The 20,671-nt window shown below is 40.6% G+C and overlaps 1 protein-coding gene across 3 annotated transcripts in view; it reads left to right on the top strand.

Moving 5' to 3' along the window:
- The window catches only part of OCLN (occludin), a 49,600-nt gene extending 29,834 nt beyond the window's left edge, over positions 1–19,766 (top strand). For 2 of the 3 annotated variants that reach the window (XM_055555061.1, XM_055555062.1), the window contains exons 5-9: positions 3,972–4,117; positions 10,619–10,834; positions 13,050–13,221; positions 15,638–15,679; positions 17,029–19,766. In XM_055555061.1, coding sequence (XP_055411036.1) covers positions 3,972–4,117; positions 10,619–10,834; positions 13,050–13,221; positions 15,638–15,679; positions 17,029–17,130 — 678 coding nt within the window. In that variant the 3' untranslated portion in view covers positions 17,131–19,766. Of the gene's footprint in view, positions 1–3,971; positions 4,118–10,618; positions 10,906–13,049; positions 13,222–15,637; positions 15,680–17,028 lie in introns of those variants that run through there. The other variant, XM_055555063.1, reaches the window with a different exon arrangement.
- The last annotated feature ends 905 nt before the right edge of the window (positions 19,767–20,671 follow it).

Here is a 20,671-nt window from a genome sequence, read left to right as displayed (position 1 = left end):
TTGGAGAAACGTGAAGCATAAAAAGGAAAAAAAAAATGACCTTACTCCTTGTTTTACAAACACATGTTGCCTCTGCCTCTAGACATTTAACTCCTTTCAAGGACAAGGTACTTCTTATTCATCTTTAAGTCTGACTGGGCATTTTTGTCAGAAATACTTATCACATCACATGTTTGCATGTCATCCTTGCCCCAAAGTGAAGTCACTCAGTCATGTCCAACTCTTTGCGACCCCATGGACTGTAGCCCCCCAGGCTCCTCCGTCCATGGGATTCTCCAGGCAAGAATACTGGAGTGGGTTGCCATTTCCTTCTCCAGGGGATCTTCCCGACCCAGGGATCAAACGCAGGTCTCCTGCATTGCAGCTACCAGAGTATTGCTCCACCAATGCGAGCACAGCCTTGAAATTTTTTGTGTATGAAAAAGGTTGAAGTAACAAAAGACTTGTACTGGAGGGTAAAGTCAGTGGTCAGGCTCTGCAGTTCTGGTGACTCTAGTAGGAGATAAAAGAGTTCAGCCCAGAACAGCTCATCTGATAAGGCAGTAGAGCAGAGGTTTATGCAGCAGACTCCAGGCTCCTGCTCTTCGCCAGGTCCTGGGCTGGGCAGGACCCAAAGAGGAAGGCAGGCAGACAACCGTCCAGGGAGAGGCAGTGGATTGAAGCCGAGGCTTTCAATTATTTAAATCCCACTTTTCCATTTACTAGGTGTAGGTCCTTGGGAAAGTTGTCGTGGCACCCTGAGCCCTTGCTTCCTCCTTCAGGGGGTACTTAGTATTGTTACCTGAAAATTGGGTTCACCCCTTGGTGGGTGCTGAGTTAAAGACACAACCAAGCCATCGATCGGGAGAAGGAAGAATTTACTGTTACTTGCAGCAAGTAAGGAGAACACTGGGGATCTTTTCCGAAGCAGCATCTTTCCGAACAGCGAAATTGAGGCAGTTTTAAGTATAAGTTTTAAGCAAAGGGTACCTGTGTATTTGTGAAGGGGCTTGAGCAGAGGAGAATTCGGTATGGAATATGGGGCAGAGGTTGACAGAGTCCAGGCTTTAGTTGATTGAAGTTAGGAGCGTCTACATCATTCCATCCTCCACCTGGCTGGGAGCCTTAGTTCATGCGAACCTCACAGATATGTTGTGTATCCTTTGAGGAGGAGCTAGGAGAAACTCAGAGATATGTTGTGTATCCCTTGAGGAGGAACTAGAACCCTGCTTTATCACTGCAGTGTCATTTGAGTGTCTTTTTTCTGTTCCTGCATGCGTTGGTTCCCTTAAGATGGTTAATTACTGAGATCTGTGTGAGGGTAAGCATTGTGGCCACGCTTAGATCACAAATAGCCCCTCTTACGTCAGGAAAACCAGTCCTGGTTCTTTTTCTCCAGAGATCCCCTCACTTACCTGCTTACAGATGGAGTGTTAGATAAAGATCACTTTACAGGTAGAGGGACCCCCTCACTTTACCTGTAAAGGTGTACCTACTGAATGATCCCTCAGTTTAGTATGTGGCATGCTGTAAGCAAGTGGACGATGGTGGCTTAAAGAGCAGTCCACTGCCTGTTGCAATTAGACATGTGGGAGCAGCGGCACCCTGTGCGTAAACAATTCTGTCTTCATTACACACGTGCTCTGGTGGGAGGTGTGTGTGCACAGGTGCTGGGGGACAGGAGGAGAGGGAGGGGCCTCTCCCAGCGGGGGCCCCCTGGGGAAGGCCTGGCAGGTGGGGGCGTGACTGCTACTTGGTAGTGAGTCAGGACTTGAAGTCCAGTTAAGGATTAGCTGGCAAAGAAAGGAGGAAGGGCGTTCCCTCCTGGGCAGTAAGAAGTCTCTGCAGAGACACCCAGACACCTCTTTGGGGAGGTTTTGGTTTCCAGTTTGCCACGATCAGTAGGAAATCCATGAGCTCTGCACCCTCTGCTAAATTTGTAGAGAGGAAAGAAACCTGGAAAAGAGTTAAATGGTTTAAATGGTTTTTTGAGAAAAGGAGGTCTTTTTAAACCTAATATACCTTTGGGTTGGCCGGGCTTCTGCCTGTGGAGCTTGGTGATGTTGTCGAGTCCTCAAGAATTCAGTGGGCACCAGGAATGGTTCCCACCCGACCCCCCGTGGTAGGATCTGAGCACACTCCCTGGTAATCCACCCACTGGTTTCCCAGTTGCTGCCAAACTCAACTTTCAGAAGGAAATGATTCCATTCCTCTCTGACTCATGGGAATACTAAACAATCAAGAATAAATACCTCTATGTACTTCAAGGGGTGGATAAATAAATATCTTGTGACGGGTGATAGAGCAGAGATAGGAAAGAAGCAGGTCAAGTTTTAATGCTGTGCTTTGTGGACAGCAAGATGTAAAGTGTGTGCAGGTGGCAGGGAACTGCACTGTGTTGATGCTGAATCTCGTTGCAAAGACTTACGTAGCAAAACAGCCCAGTAAAAGTCTGTTGTTCCCTTCAAATACTTGTAAAACTTCTTTGTTCAGTTCCAACAGCTTTGATTCCAGAAACCAGCATCTCCTGAGTTTTTATTGTGATCACAAAGGCCCTGTGCTGTGATACCTTGTCATCTTATTTAATTGTCAGAACAACTTTATGAAGCAAGTAGCTTCCCCATGTCTTGCAGATGAAGTGATTGAGGCTTTCTAGAACTTGTACTCAGCAGATCTGGAGTGAACCGAGGTATTATAATTGGATGCTGCTATTCTCATCACCAAGCTAAAAGAGTCCCACCAGCCCTATTTTTGAAAAATTGACCTTTTTCATGGAAATAATTTTTTGAGTTATCCCCCCCTCCCACCTTAGTTTTATTCCCTTAACTTGGAAACAACTCTGACTTGTCTGGGCTTAGCAGTTATTTTTTATAGCAGAGTAATTAATATGTGAGGATTTTTCGGTGAAATTTAAAGTCTTAGATGTACTGCATGAAATCTAATAGACAATGTTAATGAAATCTAATAGACAATGTTAAAACTCTAATTGGCTGTGATTATTATATATAGATTTTCTCCCAAAGGTTCTCTTGGAAACCTTTCATGTTAACAAGGCATGATCTCCAACGTGTATTAGTTCTTAGGACAGATTTACTCACGAGTCAGCATGGAATAGGAGGGAAGGTAGAGAAGGCAGTGATGCTCTGACTATACCATATAGGCTATTAGTGGTAGAGCCATTGAAAACGTAGAGGGAGAATACACAGACCTTTTATGACTAAATCAGAAATCAGTTTGGGCTTCTTTTTTAAAATCTGTATGCGTTTTTGTTTGTGTGGGGTCTTTGTTGCTTTACAAGCTTTTCTCTAGTTAGGAGAGGGGGGTACTGTCTGGTCCTAGTTCTCAGTGTTGTGGGCCGCTCTCCAGCTCCCTCTCATCGTGAAGCATGGGCCCAAAAGTGTGGCACACCCGGGCTTAGTTGCTCTGGAGCATGTGGGATCTTCTCAGATCAGGGATCAAACCCGGTCTCCTGCATTGGCAGGAACTGAGCCACCAGGGAAGCTCCTGGGCTTCTTAATGTGGTTTTAAAATGCCATATTCAGGGTGAATGGATTAAGAAGAACCAATATTCTGTGCCCTGGATTAGTGGTTTTCCAAGAATGGTGCTCAGACAGCAGCATCAGCATTACTTAGAACTTGCTAGAAATGAAAATTCTCACTGTAACTCTAGAGCCGGATAAAATGAGATTAGTCTTCCTAAGATGGGGTGGATAATTATTCTGCTTAATCACATCAGGATGAGAATCAGATAATTAGGATTTTTTTTTTTCTTCTTTGTAATTGATTCTGGATTTGTTAAACTAACAATAGCACCATTTCTGTGCTGATTTGACTATTAACACTATAATAACAAGGTCATCAGATACATTAATAGTATTTAATGAGCCGAGTAAACATTAGATAATTTTATATATGATATTTTTCTTCCATTTCTTTCCCCCTTTAAGTTGCAGGCTAAGTAATAACTGAGTCTCTTGGAACTGTTTCCTTAGGTTAAAAACGTTTCTGCAGGTACACAAGACATGCCTCCTCCCCTCTCAGACTACGTGGAGAGAGTGGACAGCCCGGTGGCCTACTCCTCCAATGGTAAAGTGAACGAGAAGCGACCGTATCCAGAGTCTTCCTATAAATCAACCCCGTAAGTCATGTCTTCCTTCTTTTGCTAGAATGAGTCTGAAAAAATGAGATTTGTATGTATTTATAGATCGGTTGCTATTTTTGTGCCGTTCAGCTTGAAGAAAAAAGAAACATCCAACAGTTTTCACAAAGGCTGATGACTGATCTCTGCCTTACAGGTGCAGAAAATTCTTTGTTATTTCTGATTTTGAAGTTTAGATAAGGGTGGAAGGGTGTTGGGGATTGATAGTAGAGCTAAATGTGGTTCTCAGTCTCTTTCCCTGCCTGTAATTATTGTATCTCTTTAATAGAAGGAGGAGATTACTCATTGGTCAACACTATCCACATACATTTTAATTAAATTAGAACACTTCATTTGCATTCCAGAATTCTGAGACTCCTTTGCTCTGCTCTGGTGATGGTGGTTTAGGTGCTAATTTGTGTCTGACTCTTCCAGCCCTTTGGCTGTGGCCCACCAGGCTCTTCTGTCCATGGGGTTCCCCAGGCAAGAATATTGGAGTGGGTTGCCATTTCCTTCTCCAGGAGATTCTCCTGACTCAGGGATCGAATCCGGGTTTCCTGCATTGCAGGCAGATTCTTTACTGACTGGGTCACCAGGGAAGCCCCTTTGCTGTTGTAGATCCTTCATCTTGCTGGAGGATGTGAAGCTGATAAAGCCTCTACATTTTGTTTTACATGTTAAAACAAAGAAAGCCTCTCAGTGAGTTAGTTTCTGGCCTAGAGGGGGTGCCATTCAGGTTATTGAAATAGTATCCTGTTGTGGTTCTAGGTTACCCTGAAGCCAAATTCTAATTTACTTTAATGATAAGAGAGAGACATTGAGGATGTTGTTAAGGACTTGAATGTAGTTTTTGCCTAAGGATGATAAACTAGTGTTCCAGTATATAATTCTAGAACCCCAAGTTCCTTCATAGACCAAAAAAATTAAACCTTCCCTTTAGCTAATTGGGTCCTTCTACATTAAAGGTTTATCCACTAGTGTTCAAAGTTTTATTTCCAGCTGCCACTAATGGGCCAAGTTGGTTGAGATCTCCTCTGCGTGTACAATAGTTTGGGCGCTTGGAACCCTATGGGATGGCACTAGCAGCTGAGTTAAGTCTGGGATCAGTTTGAGAATGCTTTATTATTACCCTGGAGTGGAATTTGAAAGTAGACTGGCTTTCTGCCTTACCCTCCAGATACTTTGTTTGGTTCTTCAGATTCTACCTTGCTTTTGATTTCAGTTGTGAATGAGGAGTGAGGAAGAACATTTTCTCTATTCTCCTTCTTCTCTTTGGATTTTGACAAAAACCAAATCACGTGAGGCTGTGAGAAGAGGTGCGCCATGGAGATGCAGCCCTTGTACAAGTTTGAAGCTAGGGCTTGCACAACTTCCATGCATACACAATAAATATCTCTCATTCTTGTGACCAGCTGTGCCTCCCAGTTAATTGTAAGGCTTGCAGGGCTCCACAACATTCCCACACGCTGTCCTTTTTCATGAGAATGAAGATATTGTCACAGATTCATTTGGAGCAATTTAAATATCTTACTTAGGGACTTCCCTGGTGGGCCAGCGGTTGAGAATCCACCTGCTAACGCAGGGGACACAGGTTCGATCCCACATACCTCGGAGCAACTAAGCCTGGGTCCCACGAGCCCAGGAACTGCAACTAGAGAAGCCACTGCAAAGAGAAGCCCGTGCACCCCAATGAAGAGTAGCTCCTACTCTCCGCAACTAAAGAAAACCCTCGGGCAGCCATGAAGACCCAGCACAACCAAAAATAAAATAAATTTTAAATAAATAAGTATCTTACCTTTTCTTGAATAAATCAGCACATTCATGATGTAAAATTTAAGAGGAACAAAAGGGGATCCCTTTGTTTCCAGCTATCTGGTTCCTCTCCCCAGGAACAGCTAGTGTTACCAGTTTCTTTTGTGTCCTTCCAGAGGTTATTTTAAATGAATATGCTGGCCAAGTACATATATTGCTTATTTTTCCTTTTAAAAAGTAATAACATATTAAATGCACTGTTAGCAGTGTATCTCAGTGATGTGCATATCAGTATACAAAGTTTGCTCATCTGTTTTATGTCTGCATAATACTGTATCAGATGGGTAGACTAAGATCGGTTTTATTAATCCCACATTGATACACACTTTTCTCTAATGTTTTGTTATTACAAACCTCAGCAGAGAATAAACTTGCACATTGCACCTTTATCAGTTTGCAAGTATATGGATATATCTGGAGGAAAAATATTAAAAGCAGAAATGTAAGATTAAAGGAAATTGCATATATGATTTTGATGGGTGTAGTCAAACTGTACTCCATAAGGGTTGTACCACTTGGTACTTCCAGCATACACACCAGAACTTTTTTGAAGATCTGGAAAATGCAAATATGATGCTTAGTGTTCAGTCAGTTCAGTCAGTTCAGTTGCTCAGTCATGTCCGACTCTTTGCGACCCCATGAATCGTAGCACTCCAGGCCTCCCTGTCCACCACCAACTCCCGGAGTCCACCCAAACTCACGTCCATTGAGTTGGTGATGCCATCCAGCCATCTCATCCTCTGTCGTCCCCTTCTCCTCCTGCCCCCAATCCCTCCCAGCATCAGCGTCTTTTCAAATGAGACAGCTCCTTGCATCAGGTGGCCAAAGTATTGGAGTTTCAGCTTCAGCATCAGTCCTTCCAATGAACACCCAGGACTGATCTCCTTTAGAATGGACTGGTTGGATCTCCTTGCAGTCCAAGGGACTCTCAAGAGTCTTCTCCAACACCACAGTTCAAAAGCATCAATTTTTCTGCGCTCAGCCTTCTTCACAGTCCAACTCTCACATCCATACATGACCACTGGAAAAACCATAGCCTTGACTAGACGGACCTTTGTTGGCAAAGTAATGTCTGTGCTTTTAAACGTGCTGTCTAGGTTGGTCATAACTTTCCTTCCAAGAAGTAAGCGTCTTAATTTCATTAGCCCTGCAGAAGGGCAGGATGGGGGTGGTGCTAAGGGATATGAATGCAACAGCGTGTCGTAGTGATGAACTTGCAGCCTCTGGGGGTAATAGACATCGTTGACTGTTGTCCATGGCAGAGCACTCAGTGCTGTGGAGGATTCAGTGTACATCCTCCTGCCAACATAGGGGACGCACATTTAAGTCATAACCTGCCTTTGCTCAGGTGTTTCCTGAAGGTGTTTAGTAACCCACAGGTGCCTCTCCTCACTATTATAGTGGATAAAGAAGGAATTAGAATTGGGAGCATTGTCTGAGGTCCAGGTTAAGAATGAGGTACCTCAATACTAAGATATTTTCCCCCTAAAGCATAACATACATTCAGTCAAGAACACTAATCTTGATATAAGCTTGATGAGATTTCACGCATGTGAACACTGAAGTAACTACCACCACATCAAGAGAGGCATTTCAAATGTTCTGAAACATTCTTTTCTTCATGGATACTCTCCTTTCCCCATCACCACTATTTTGATACCTGTCACCATCTCGGAATTCTTATAAAATGGAATCATACGGTAATTACTTTAGTGTCAGGTTCTTCTTGCTCACCATAATGTCCTGACCTTAGAATATTAAGACAGTTAGAATTAATCCTGGATTAGGAAAGAGCAGAATGTAGCTGAAGATAGTTGCTTCTCTACCCTTTGTAAGTGGATTTGGGAGATAGCAGGTACACTCCCTCCTATCCTGTTCACACCCAGGACAGGTTATGTGTGTGCTAAGTCGATTCAGTCCTTCCAACTCTCTGCAACCCCGTGGACTGTAGTCCCCCAGATTCCTCTGTCCATGGGATTCTTCAGGCAATAATACTGGAGTTGCTGTGCCTTCCCCCAGGGGATCTTCCTGACCTGGGGATCGAACCCAGGATGAATTAACCTTTGTAAGTCAAAGAAGTAGAGTGTTGATGCAGTGCAGAGCTTTCAAGGCAGGCTGACAGACTTCCAAATGAGATCATTGTCTAGTAGCTGTATTTAGGCTGGTAGGATAATCTCTTAGGACATTTATGCAAGTTGTAGGAATTTGATAATTCACATGAGGCCCAGAGATGGTACCAACTTCCAGCATAGCATGATCCAGGGACTCAAAAAATGTCAGGGCTCTTGTTACTTTAGTAGTTTTATTCTCAGTACAACTTCTTTTGTAGCAGGCTGGCCATGCACATTCCTCAGGCTGCCCTGATCTGATACCCCTGGATTCAGAGTGAAATTTCCTTTCCCAAAACTTACCTGTCAAATCCTAGTGAAAGGGCCATTCTGATTGGCCCTTTTTGGGTCCAGGAATATGGAGTTGTCTGGTTGACAAGGCTTGGATAGTACCCTTAATGATATATGGCGGTTTTAAAATACTGTATATATTATGGACATCATTCCTACAGTCATGGCAATGATGCGATCAAGCATTTTGTTTCTCTCTCTCCCGGATACTGGGTGTCCTCAGAAAAGAGGATTCTTGTGAATGTCTTTTCAATTTAGTAATTAGCTTGAACCTCTTCCATATACTGGGCCAGGTACTCCTGGAAATATGGAGTTTGTGTTCCCATGGAGGTTGCAGTCTAACGTGAGTGGGAAAAAGTGCATGATAACTACACTGTCGGGGTGAGATAGAGCAGGAAAGGCATGTGTGTGTGAGAGAGAGAGAATAAAACAAGTGTGAAAAAGAAGGAAGTCAAAAACTACAAAAGAGCAGATTTCCACACCTAGGGGACTGAATCAGATACTAAGGAAACTGTACAGGTGTTTGTTTCTGGGTTGTGCAGATTTTTGACCTAATTGGACTTGGGTCTAAAAGCAGGTCTGTAGATGACTAAGAGTGCACCCATTCCCTAACTCTTAAATTTATATATACTACTTTTCTTGCTAAGCATTTCGTTTTTAGCTTTTATGCTCTATCAAGTTACTCTTTAGTGTTTGAAAGGGTATAGGAAGAGGGGAGATGGAAGACTTCTAAGATGAAGATTTATAATATCAATATCTAATATAAAATTATGGGAGGAGGCCTGCCTTACAGTTTTGGGTTTTTTTTTTTCCAATTTCCTTTGCCCTGTAGCATCCTCCCACCCCCACTAGCCCCCAACCCCTCAGACAAACCCACTGCATTCTAAAGGTTTTGTTTGCCACCTCAAAGCTAGAAGCATAGTAGCTGGCAGAGTGTCTAAGAACTTGTTAATCATTCACTCACAGAGAAAGTCACATTTTCCTTCCTTTAGAGGTAGTGTTAACAGAGCACTTAAAGCCATGTTAACCTGGATAGAATTTAGAAAGAAAAACTCAATACCATGATCACCTCCAACTACCGCCCCCTCCTTTCCCCATCACCCACCAAAGCTTTAGGCATCTGCAAGAAATTAGTTAGTGTGATTAAAAGTCTTAAGACTTTGGCAACAGAACCAAGCAGTTTTGGATCACCTAGAAAACAGTCCACCTAGTGGATAAAACTCAAGATGACAGTTTCTGTAAGTTGACAGCAATAACAACAACAAAAATTCTTTTAACTAGTTGACTTGAAGAGCAAGGCTGCTGTCGGGAAGTCTCCGGTGCCTTGTTTCTCCTCTTGCCCTTCTCCAGCTCTGCTGCAGGGGAAAGTGCAGCTTTGCATTTCTGTTACTCAGAAGTAGTTGAGAGTTGCCACAGTTCTTGGTCTTTTATTCCATGTTAGGCTTTGTTTTTTGATGCTTATGGCAGAAACAGTTTATGTGATTAAAAATCTGATGCAATATTAAATAATTGGCGTTAGAAAAATAAGTGTAATGGTAACTCTTCCATTTCAATCATTCTTCAAGGCTTCAGGCTTAACAGTGCAATTTAAAGAGGTCTTGGCTGAGCCCCTTTACTGTCCACTGGATATTATCACAACATTGTTAATCAGCTGTTTTCCAGTATAAAATAAAGTGTTTTAAAAAATAGGTGTTAATAAGTCCTTTCATCTATTACAGTATAAAATGCTTTTTAGGTTCTTTGTTTGCTTTTAATTTTTTTAGTTTAAATTTTCAATTTGTTTCATTTTATCATTGTATCTTGAAAAGAGAAGTGATATAAAGGAGTCTAAAATTAGTATTACGGAGAGCTTATCTCTGGGAGTTGGCCCCCAAAGGGAGATATAGATGTGCATTCCTCTCCCCACTCAGCATTCCATGGAACTGGAAGAACCTGTAGTTAAAGGCGATTTTGTCTTCCTAACAGCCTTTTGTGGAGTATGTCCTGGGCACAGGTCAGGTCAACACCTCTTCCAGGTCTGTGGGAATTTCCTAAAGTGAAGTCTTATATCCATTTTACATAGAAGGTTGACTAACGGGCTCCCCTTACATGAGAGCCTTAAAGGGGTTCCTGTGTATTAGAGGAGCTGCGCTGGTGCCGAGCTGAGCACGGGGAGCTGGGGATGGGCTCGGCGCTGGGCAGGTGGCTGCTTGAGCGCGGGCCCACGCACGGGTGCCGCCGCCCTCTGTGGTCGCAGTGCTCTGACAAAGGGCCGGTAGTGCTCACGGACAGATGATTCCTGTTTTGTTAGGGTGCCGGAAGTGGCTCAGGAGCTGCCATTGACTTCACCTGTGGAGGACTTCCGGCAGCCTCATTACAGCAGCAGTGGTAACTTGGAGACGCTTTCAAAAAGGGCTCCTGCGAAGGGCAGAGCAGGGAGGTCAAGGCGGGCAGAGCAAGACCACTATGAAACAGACTACACGACGGGAGGCGAGTCCTGCGATGAGCTGGAGGACGACTGGATCAGGTACCGGAGCATCTCTCGCTGGAAGCCCTGCAAAATCCCATGGTTTTGGTGGTGGTGCCTCCTTGCCTAGGGTGGGTGGTGTAACCTCATTCTTTGCCAACCAGGCTGGTTTTTGTTACATTTTTTCCCCCTTAGTACCCTTTTGTAATAAAGATTGATGTGGAGGGAATGTGTTTATCTTTAAAACACTTTCCATGCACCCCCGCAAAGTGACAAACTTGGCCAGCGCTGTATACTTTTACCAGTAGCCACCCAAAAAAGGTTTGTCAAATAAGTAAAATACACATATAGGAGAACTTTGTTTTATTAATTAGAAAATTCCAGACTAGTGTTATAGCTCTTTCTTTTGACGTTTACTTTTAAGTTAAGCTTTCTTGATGAGACCAGAGATTCTTTTAAAAGTTTAATCCAAAGGACTTTGGCAAACAGATTTGTCAACAATTGAGTTAACATTTTAGTGTTGTGGTTAAGTTACTTTTTGTGTCAGTGGTTTGGTAATCGTCCAGCATTGATCCCCAGCTGTACTTGGGTATGACCTATAGCCTTTTGGCCCAAGTATTCTGAGGACTGGGACACAAATCAGAAATATTTGCTGTGTGAATTGTGGTGAATCAAAACATTGCTTCTCAAGCTGTTAAGAGGGATGGATAGGGCAAATAGAGCTAGAAATCTCTTACTCACTGGTGGCTCTCATATTTCATCCCACCTTGCCCCTCGAGAGTTTTGGTCTCGTTTAGCCACCTGTCTATAAAATGTTTGCCTATCTTGTATCGTGCAAGATTTAAATGCAAACTTTCAGAAATTCTGAATACTCATTTCCCTTCTGAGCAAATCATTTAATTTCTCCCCTCTTTAAAATGAAGATACTTAGACTGTCTTAGATAGAACGTTTAAAATTCCATATTGCTATGAAGCACCTTAGTCTTGTGGAACAACTCAGAGTATTTCCTCAGTGGATTATGGATGGTTAACAGCATCACCATCATATGTAAGGAATAGCTGGCATATTGAGAGATACAAGCGATAAGAATTTCAGGATTTTTTTCATAGTTTAACACATTGTCAGATTATTTTTACAGTGAGCACGCATTTTCATACATGTACCTTTTCACGTCTGCTTTTACAATGAAAACGATTTCTGTTAAGGAAAAACAAGACCCGCCCTCCCATCTTCCCACCAAAAAAATGCTCAAAACCATCTGAAAACTACAGATGGTAGCAGAAAACAGGCACCTGTCAATCAGCTGCTCTGCCACTGAAGGGATGAAAATACCCTTTGTGTTCATAATTCCAGTTTTAAGACTTTAAGTGTAAGTGTCCATTCTCCTGTGGTGTTGTCTATTCAGAACAAATGAGTTCCTAAGACCACCCTGAAATTTCATAAATGATTTTCAACACTTATTTCTAAAAATCAATAAGAGTTTTAAAAAAAACAACAGATGAGCATCAGTGTAAGAAGCATAATCATTCTTTTCTTTTTTTTTTTAATTTTATTTTATTTTTAAATTTTACATAATTGTATTAGTTTTGCCAAATATCAAAATGAATCCGCCACAGGTATACATGTGTTCCCCATCCTGAACCCTCCTCCCTCCTCCCTCCCCATTCCATCCCTCTGGGTCATCCCAGTGCACCAGTCCCAAGCATCCAGTATCGTGCATCGAACCTGGACTGGCAACTCGTTTCAAACATGATATTTTACATACTCCATTGTGTATATGTACCATAGCTTTTCTTACAGATGAATGGATAAGAAAGCTATGGTACATATACACAATGGAGTATTACTCAGCCATTAAAAAGAATACATTTGAATCAGTTCTAATGAGGTGGATGAAACTGGAGCCTATTATACAGAGTGAAGTAAGCCAGAAAGAAAAACACCAATACAGTATACTAACGCATATATATGGAATTTAGAAAAATGGTAACAATAACCCTGTGTACAAGACAGCAAAAGAGACACTGATGTATAGAACAGTCTTATGGACTCTGTGGGAGAGGGAGAGGGTGGGAAGATTTGGGAGAATGGCATTGAAACATAATCATTCTTAAAAGAACTTCTTTGTATCCCACCTTCCTCTATCCATAAGCAATAACAACAAAAAGAAAACCAAGAAAATGTCATTCTCCGCATGCCACCAGCTTTATTATCTTTGTGGAACTTAAGTCTGCTAAGGATATATAAGAAATCATTTTCTCTCTGAATTTTTAGGGAATATCCACCTATCACTTCAGATCAACAAAGACAACTCTACAAGAGAAGTTTTGACACTGGCCTACAGGAATACAAGAGCCTACAAGCAGAACTTGATGAGGTCAATAAAGAACTCTCTCGTTTGGATAAAGAACTGGATGACTATAGAGAAGACAGTGAAGAGTACATGGTAAATTCAAACCTGATAATTAGATATTACATAGAATTTTATTCTAGTCTATGGAGCTACATTATCCTTTATACTAGTATTGACACAGATTTTGCTAGTAATTACCAGACTGTAATTTCATTGAATAGTAATTGAAATCCAGTCTTAAAGTCTTTTTGAAATGGAAGAGTGTACTAATGTAGTTAGGATTTATAAAAAAATAATCTGCACATATATCCCTTCCTGTTTAAAAGAAAATAGCTACATTACTTTTTCTATTTATAAACCGAAAAGAGTTGACTCTTTCTGTAAAAAAGAGTTCACTCTTTCTGTAAAAAAAAAAATTCAAATAATACAGAATGGAAGACAGAAAAATAGATTGCCTTAAATTTTTTCAACCAAAATATTAGTTGTTAAAATGGCCCCTCCCTGCAGAAGTGTACCTAGAAGTAATCTTTGATAAAGAATCATAAGTTTTACTTGTATCCTTCCTGCTTCTTTTTTTTTTTAACTCAACAGTAGTTTGTGGCTTGTCTTTATTTTTTTCCCTTGATCACCTGTCTGGGGTCATGTTTGTCCATGTAAAGTTACTCTTTACTTCTTACGTCCCCTTTCTGTGTTGTGCTCTTTGGAAGGAAGTCACTCTGCATAGATCACACTTAAGAAATCAGGGAATTATGCTCCAGCTCTTTAAAGGCAGTATACCTACACAAGTTACTTGAAATTTGTCTGCACAGGAAATTTGTCACTTCCATTTATTTAATCATTTGTATCAGTGTAGATGCGGGGATATCTGTTCTGAACTTCAGCTTACAATCCAGCACTGCGTAGTTTTGTTGCTTCAGTTGCTTTAGCGAGGACCACTAGAAACCCTTTCAGTTGCCTCTCGGGTTTCTTTGACCTACTCCCATCGTTGTGAAGGTTTCTCTTTTTAAATATTTTCTGACATTGCTTATATTCTGCTGTTTTATTCAACAGCAGTTTATGATTATCAACAACAGTTTATGGAACACAATGGAAATCTGAAAGCATTAATGTGCTTTTTTTTTTTTAATGAATCTTTATCAATAATAAAGATCTACTTGCTGAGAAAATATTTTTATCTGTTAAAAAAAAAACTTCATTATTTTCAGTTTTGTGATTGTACCATAATTTACTTAATAGTCATTCTCTATGAATAGACTTTCAAGTATGTCTCCCTCCCCATTCCCCCGACCTGCCCCTACTAGTGAACCTACACTGGTGAAGCTCTCCAGCCTTGTGCACTTACTTGCTTATCTGCTGGGACGAATTCCAGTATGTGAAATTGCTGAGTGAGAGGTTATGTACCTGTAAACTTTTGTTGCAAAACTGCCCTCCAGAAAGATTATATCAACTGTATTCCCCGCTAGTAATGCTCTAGAGGGCTTCTGTGACCCACATCTCACTAACATTTTATGCCTGAAAAATGACTGCCTTGTGTCTTAGATACCAGTATTTAACCTTTTTTTTTTTTTTTTTAAATCACATCACGTACTTATTGGAGCTTCATAGTCCTTTTATGAAATACCTTTTGCCATTTTTAACTGTGGTGATCTGCTTGCTGGTTTTGAAGTATTTGCCTCTTATATAGTTTGTTTATTGCTTTCTTTTCTGTCTTCTCTGTGGTCCTGTAAACCTTTCTCAGTCCATTCAGTGCTTATTCACTGTTACTGTGTGCTTGATGTGGAAATGCTGAGGTTAGAAAGGTCAATCATGTTTCTACCTTCAAAGAACTCATGTTAAAAAAAAAAGAGAAACCAACACCTAACAAGTTAAACAGTGGTACTAATGTCATCTTTACAGTATGTATAGAAAGTACTGTAACTGAGTGCTCTGAGAAGGGATAAAGTCTGCTGAAGGCCTGGAGAGTTGAAGGGAGGCTTCACTGAGAGGTATCTATGGCAGATTCTCCAGACAGTAGTGGGGTACATGAGACCCTCATGAGGACAGCCATAAGGGGAACACAATGGGAATCTGAACGCATGAGTGTGCTTAATTTTTTTTGAAGGAATTACAATGTGTGGGACACTGGAATGATAGGAGACTAGACCAGTAGAGAATTTAACCGGGTGCTTGCCCCAGTTTTATCCTGGTAATGGGATCAGAGCTGTGCTTTATGGGGTCCACATGGTGCATGGACTGCCATGGGGAGAGAGAGAGTCACAGAACAGAGAGTTACCTGCTGGTGTGAATGCAACGTGAGAACCATCTCAGTGTCATAAATTTCCCATAACTGGATTCCTTCAGACCCTCCCACTGACCATAAAGGTTTTGAGAACTTTAAGACTTCTTTATTTTAACTCCTTATATTCTTGTCATAAGTTGACAGTTTTTGCTCCAAAGTATAACATCAGGAGTGTTACTTTTGAAAGAGAAAATGCCCCACTAAACACATTTCTTTGTTTCTTATTAATAGGCTGCTGCCGACGAGTACAATAGACTGAAACAAGTTAAGGGAGTAAGTATCCTAGATTGTAAGATTCTTTTAGGAAGACCTTTTCTAGTATGTGTCTTTCATTTAACCTTTAGAATGACTCTGGATACCTTTAGAGAACTTTAGATACTCTGATACCTTGTCACACATACAACTATTGTAGACAAAAGGCCCTATAATTGCAAGATGAAAACTATAAGAAGTTGAAACTTAAAAAAATAAAACAAACAAGTAAAGGAAGTTAAAAATACACAGATCATAAGTATACAGCTTGGCAAACTTGCACAAAGCAGCCACACACCTTTGTACTGGCACCCCCTTGAAACACATTTCCTGGGTAACCACCATCCTAATTTATAACATCATGGATTAGTATTGCCTATTTTGAACTTTGCATAAATGGAATCATAGAGTATGTAACTTGTGTGTGATTTTTTAAAGTATCTGTGCACATGGGCACACATTTGCTAGGTATATACATAGGCATGAAATTGGAGGGTCATTGAGCAATGGGGATCCAGCCTTGGGTAGGGATTGTCAGCAGTGTCTCTGGTTTGTACAAGTTTATAGATTCCTGTTGCTCCATATTCTTGTCAACACTTGGCATCATCAGTCTTTTTCTTTTTATCACACTACACGGCCTGTGGGATCTTATTTCCCCAACCAGGGATTGAACCTGGGTCCTCAGCAGTAAAAGTGCAGAGTCCTAACCTCTAGACGACTAAGGAATTCCTAGAAATTTCATGAATTTAAATTCAAGACTTCAGGGATTTCCCTGGTGGTCCAGTGGCCAAGTTTCTGAGCTTACAATACAGGGGGCCCAGGTTCAATCCCTGGTCAGGGAACTAGATCCCACATGCCACAGCTAAGAGTTCACTTGCATCAGCTAAAACTTGCACATGCCACAACTAAGACCTGATGCAGCTAGATGATTTTTTTTTTAATTCAAGAGTTTAATGGTGTATATAGTAAAATTTCCCGTCTCATTCCCCATTTATCTAGTTTCCTTATTCTAAGTCAATCCGTATAACCAGTTTCTTGCTTTACTGATTTTTTTGTTTTTCAAGATCATGTGTTAGCCAAAAAGGCCATACGTTTTCTTGATGACTTTGCAAATCATTAGAAATGAGTGTATCCTTTGTATAACTCGTGTTAGAAGATATGATTGAGCAGAGAGAATCAGCTGCTCGTGTGGTTAGAGATGCTGCCAGGTGCCTTGTGCGTGTCACTTCATTTAACACTCCTTGCAATTCTGTATGACTAATATTCCCTTTTTGTTGTTGCTGTTCACCTCTGCCGTCCCAGCAGCTAATACATAACTCGTTTTTATTTTATTAAACTTACTCGATTCTTTTCCCCCCACTCTTTTTTAGTCAGCAGATTACAAAAGTAAGAGGAATTACTGTAAACAGTTGAAGAGCAAATTGTCACACATTAAGAAGATGGTTGGAGATTACGACCGACGGAAAACATAGACGGCAGACGCCACATTGTTGGAGAGGTTAAGAAGTATCTGACTGACATCTCTGCAATGTTGTCAGGAGTCAAAATGACTTTGGGCTCTAACCCGGGAGGCCAAATCTCTGTGATCATTACAGAGTTTTGGTAGCTTTAATATCATCAGTGTTGAAGCAGTTTATAAATAGCTTTTGATAATCAACTGGGCTGAACACTCCAACTAAGGATTTTATGCTTCAAACATTGGTTCTTGTGTTAAGAACTGTTATTTGAGGTTTTTAAACTTTTCAGGAAGGTCCTAGAGTGGACTGTGTTATGAACTTTCACATCCTGGGCAATCAGGTCTTAATACCTAAGTGTGTGCTCACTGGGTCTTGTAGGGGGTAGTTTAATCCTCCCAGAATTCTCCCTTCAGATAACTGTTACTTATAAATAAATAATCATTCATTTTCAGATAAGGAAACTGGGCCCTTGCAATAAAGTCTGAAGTGAAACTGCTTGTTGGCTAGCTTGCAGTTTTGGTTAAGTCTATTTTATGACTCCATTGATAAAGTCCCTGGCCTTTTCCTATTTTAGCTACTATGAATACTGAATTCTACCAACCACCCTATTGATTTTTTTTTTCTGTGTATAAATGCTTAAGAGCTTTTTATTTCATGTTATCCTGGCAATAAAGATCATGTAAAAGTAACAAATGTATGAAATTTGAAGGTTGTCAATACATGTTTACTTTTGAAAAATCATAGTTTAAACCTACTGGTTAGAATTTTGTTGTGTATTTTTAAATGCTTTTTATCTTTTATGGTTTACATACTTTTTTAAAGCCAACTAGGTGTTTCCTTTTTATCAAAGTATCTAATTACATTTATAATTCAATTCTGACTTGAACTGTCTTTTTTGGGAATGTTCAAGTTTTGTACATATTTTATAATTATTAAACCTGGTGTTTTCTTTCCATAATATACCTTTTTGACATCATTAGTGCTGTTAATATTAAGCTGTGGAAAACTACACTCGGAAGTTGTATCTGTTGTTGTTTTAAATTATTTTGGGTGCTGTGCTGGTTGGTAGTATCCTAAATCCTTTGGCTAACAGAAGGCTGACTTGTCTGGAAATGGAATCCAATATTATAAAGCACCAAATTATTTCAAATGGTGCCCTTTAATTCTCAGCATTTTTTTTTAATTCAAAATTTTCCTGGTAAAGTAAAATTAGCTGATAATACTGGATATATAGCTAACCAAATTGACTGTGATTATCCCCTCAGTTTAGAACTCTTATTTAAATATATTGTTTTTAATACATTAGTCTGAATCGTTTTCCAAAGATAAACTTTTAAATAAGGTTTCCATTGTAACACTGACTTAGTTCTTCAAGTTGGAAAAATTCTTACTTTTCTGTGTATTGCACATGCTGACTACTGAAGGTAATAGTTTGTTTTTCATGCCTTTTGGAATCATGCCAAATAGTGAGGACTCTCTTGAGCAATGTAATTGATTTTTTTTGTGTGTTAAAATTTAAACTCTATTCTAGGAAGTCAGCATAGTTTACGAAGACACGTTTGCCAGTGTTGTGATGAAACAAAGCTATTCAGCTGAATGCAGAAAATCAAGTAGCATGAGTTTGCATTATAAAATTGTGCCATAAAATTGGACTTTGAAAGTTTAAAAAATCATTTTCCAAATGTGGTACTTACACTATTGACCACTCCAGGAGTCAGGATCAGGATGGAGGGGAGTGTTGGGTTTCCCAACCAAGGGTAGAACCTGTGCCTCCTGCAGTGGAAGTGCAGAGTCCTAACCATTGGTGGTGGTGGTGGTGGTCTAGTTGTTAAGTCGTGTCCAACTCTTTTTGACTCTATGGACTATAGCCTGCCAGGTTCCTCAGTCCATGGGATTTCCCAGGCAAGAATACTGAAGGGGGTTGCCATGCCCTTGTCTGGGGCATCTTCCCGATCCAGGGATTGAACCCAGGTCTCCTGCATTGCTGGTGAATTCTTTACCAACTGAGCCATCAGGGAAGCCCTCCTAACCATGGGACTGCCAGGGAATTCCCCTGGGGGATTGGCATTAACCGGTGGGATATAATTTTGAAAAACTACTCAGGTAGTTTTCTAGTCTGAAAGTTGGAGGTTTAGATTAGATTTCAGAGATCTCTTCCATCTTTGATCTTCTGTGGTTATGTTTGCATTCTGCTTTCTGCTATAAACCACTGTTCCAAAGATTTTGTTGAAAAAGCACATGATTTGTCTGATGAGAATTCACAACATAAAGTGATTCCCTTACATGTGTGATTCTGGAAGAAACACAAAACTATGAACATTTAAACCCACCACCCAGAAATAACAAGTGTTAATATTTTGTCATATGTGCTTTGTATTTTTTGAAATAAATTTAAAACTATAAGTATTTGTAGTAACAGTTACATAGTATATACATATATGGAATCTAATTTAATCTTTATGATAGCCTCCTGACATAACCGTTTCTCATTTTCATTTTGCAGATAAGGAAACTAATGATGTGATAGGTTAATTGGTCCATTGGCTCATTAGCAAGTGACTAAACTAGGATTGGGATGATCTGTTGGAATATTACCTTCTATATTCCCATTCTAGGTTGACTTTGTTAATAAATCAGCAGGTTGGATAAGGTTGGATTGTTCTGTCTGCTGTTATTATTCCTGTTATAAATTTGAGTGCATTTGACCCTGGACCCTTGAACAACTTGGGTTTGAACTGCATGGGTCTATTTATGTGTGGATTTTTTTTTTTTTCATTGAACACATACTATATGATCCACGAATGCAGAGGGCCAACTGTAAGGTTATATGTGGATTTTTGACTGCTTGGAGGATCAGCACCCCCAGCTCCCTCATTGTTCAATAGTTATCTCTACTTTTAATTAACATAAGGTGCTTCATGTAGAAGATCTGCAGTATCTGTGAATGCCTGAATGGGTATGCCTGTGTAAAGAAGAGTCAGGGCAGAAAACTGCTTTAACCATGACTCTAGGGATCTTAAGTTGAGGTTGAAGCAGACAATCTCCCGGCTTCAGAGTTGGGATAGAAGTGTCTCCCATCTGTTGTTCAGTCACTCAATCGTGTCTGATTCTTTGTGACCCCTTGGACTGCAGCACACCAGGCTTTCCTGTCCTTCACTGTCTCCCAGAATTTGCTCAAACTCGTGCATTGAGTTAGTGATGCCATCCAACCATCTCATCCTCTATTGCCCCCTTCTCCTTTTGCCTTCAATCTTTGCCAGCATCAGGGTCTTTTCCAATGAGTTGGCTCTTTGCATCAGGTGGCCAAAGTATTGGAGCTTCAGCTTCAGCATCAGTCCTTCCAATGAATGTTCAGGCTTGATTTCCTTGAGGATTGACTGATTTGATCTCCTTGCTGTCCAAGGGAATTTCAAGAATCTTTTCCAGAACCACAATACAAAAGCATCAGTTCTTTGGCTCTCAGCCTTCTTTATGGTCTAAATCTCGCATCCATACATGACTACTAGAAAAATCATAGCTTTGACTATACAGACCTGTTTCAGCGAGGTGATGTCTC

This window comes from Bubalus kerabau, chromosome 18 (genome assembly GCF_029407905.1).
Source record: "Bubalus kerabau isolate K-KA32 ecotype Philippines breed swamp buffalo chromosome 18, PCC_UOA_SB_1v2, whole genome shotgun sequence".
In the NCBI taxonomy this organism is placed as follows: domain Eukaryota; kingdom Metazoa; phylum Chordata; class Mammalia; order Artiodactyla; family Bovidae; genus Bubalus; species Bubalus kerabau.
This window is presented reverse-complemented; position numbering and strand designations above follow the sequence as displayed.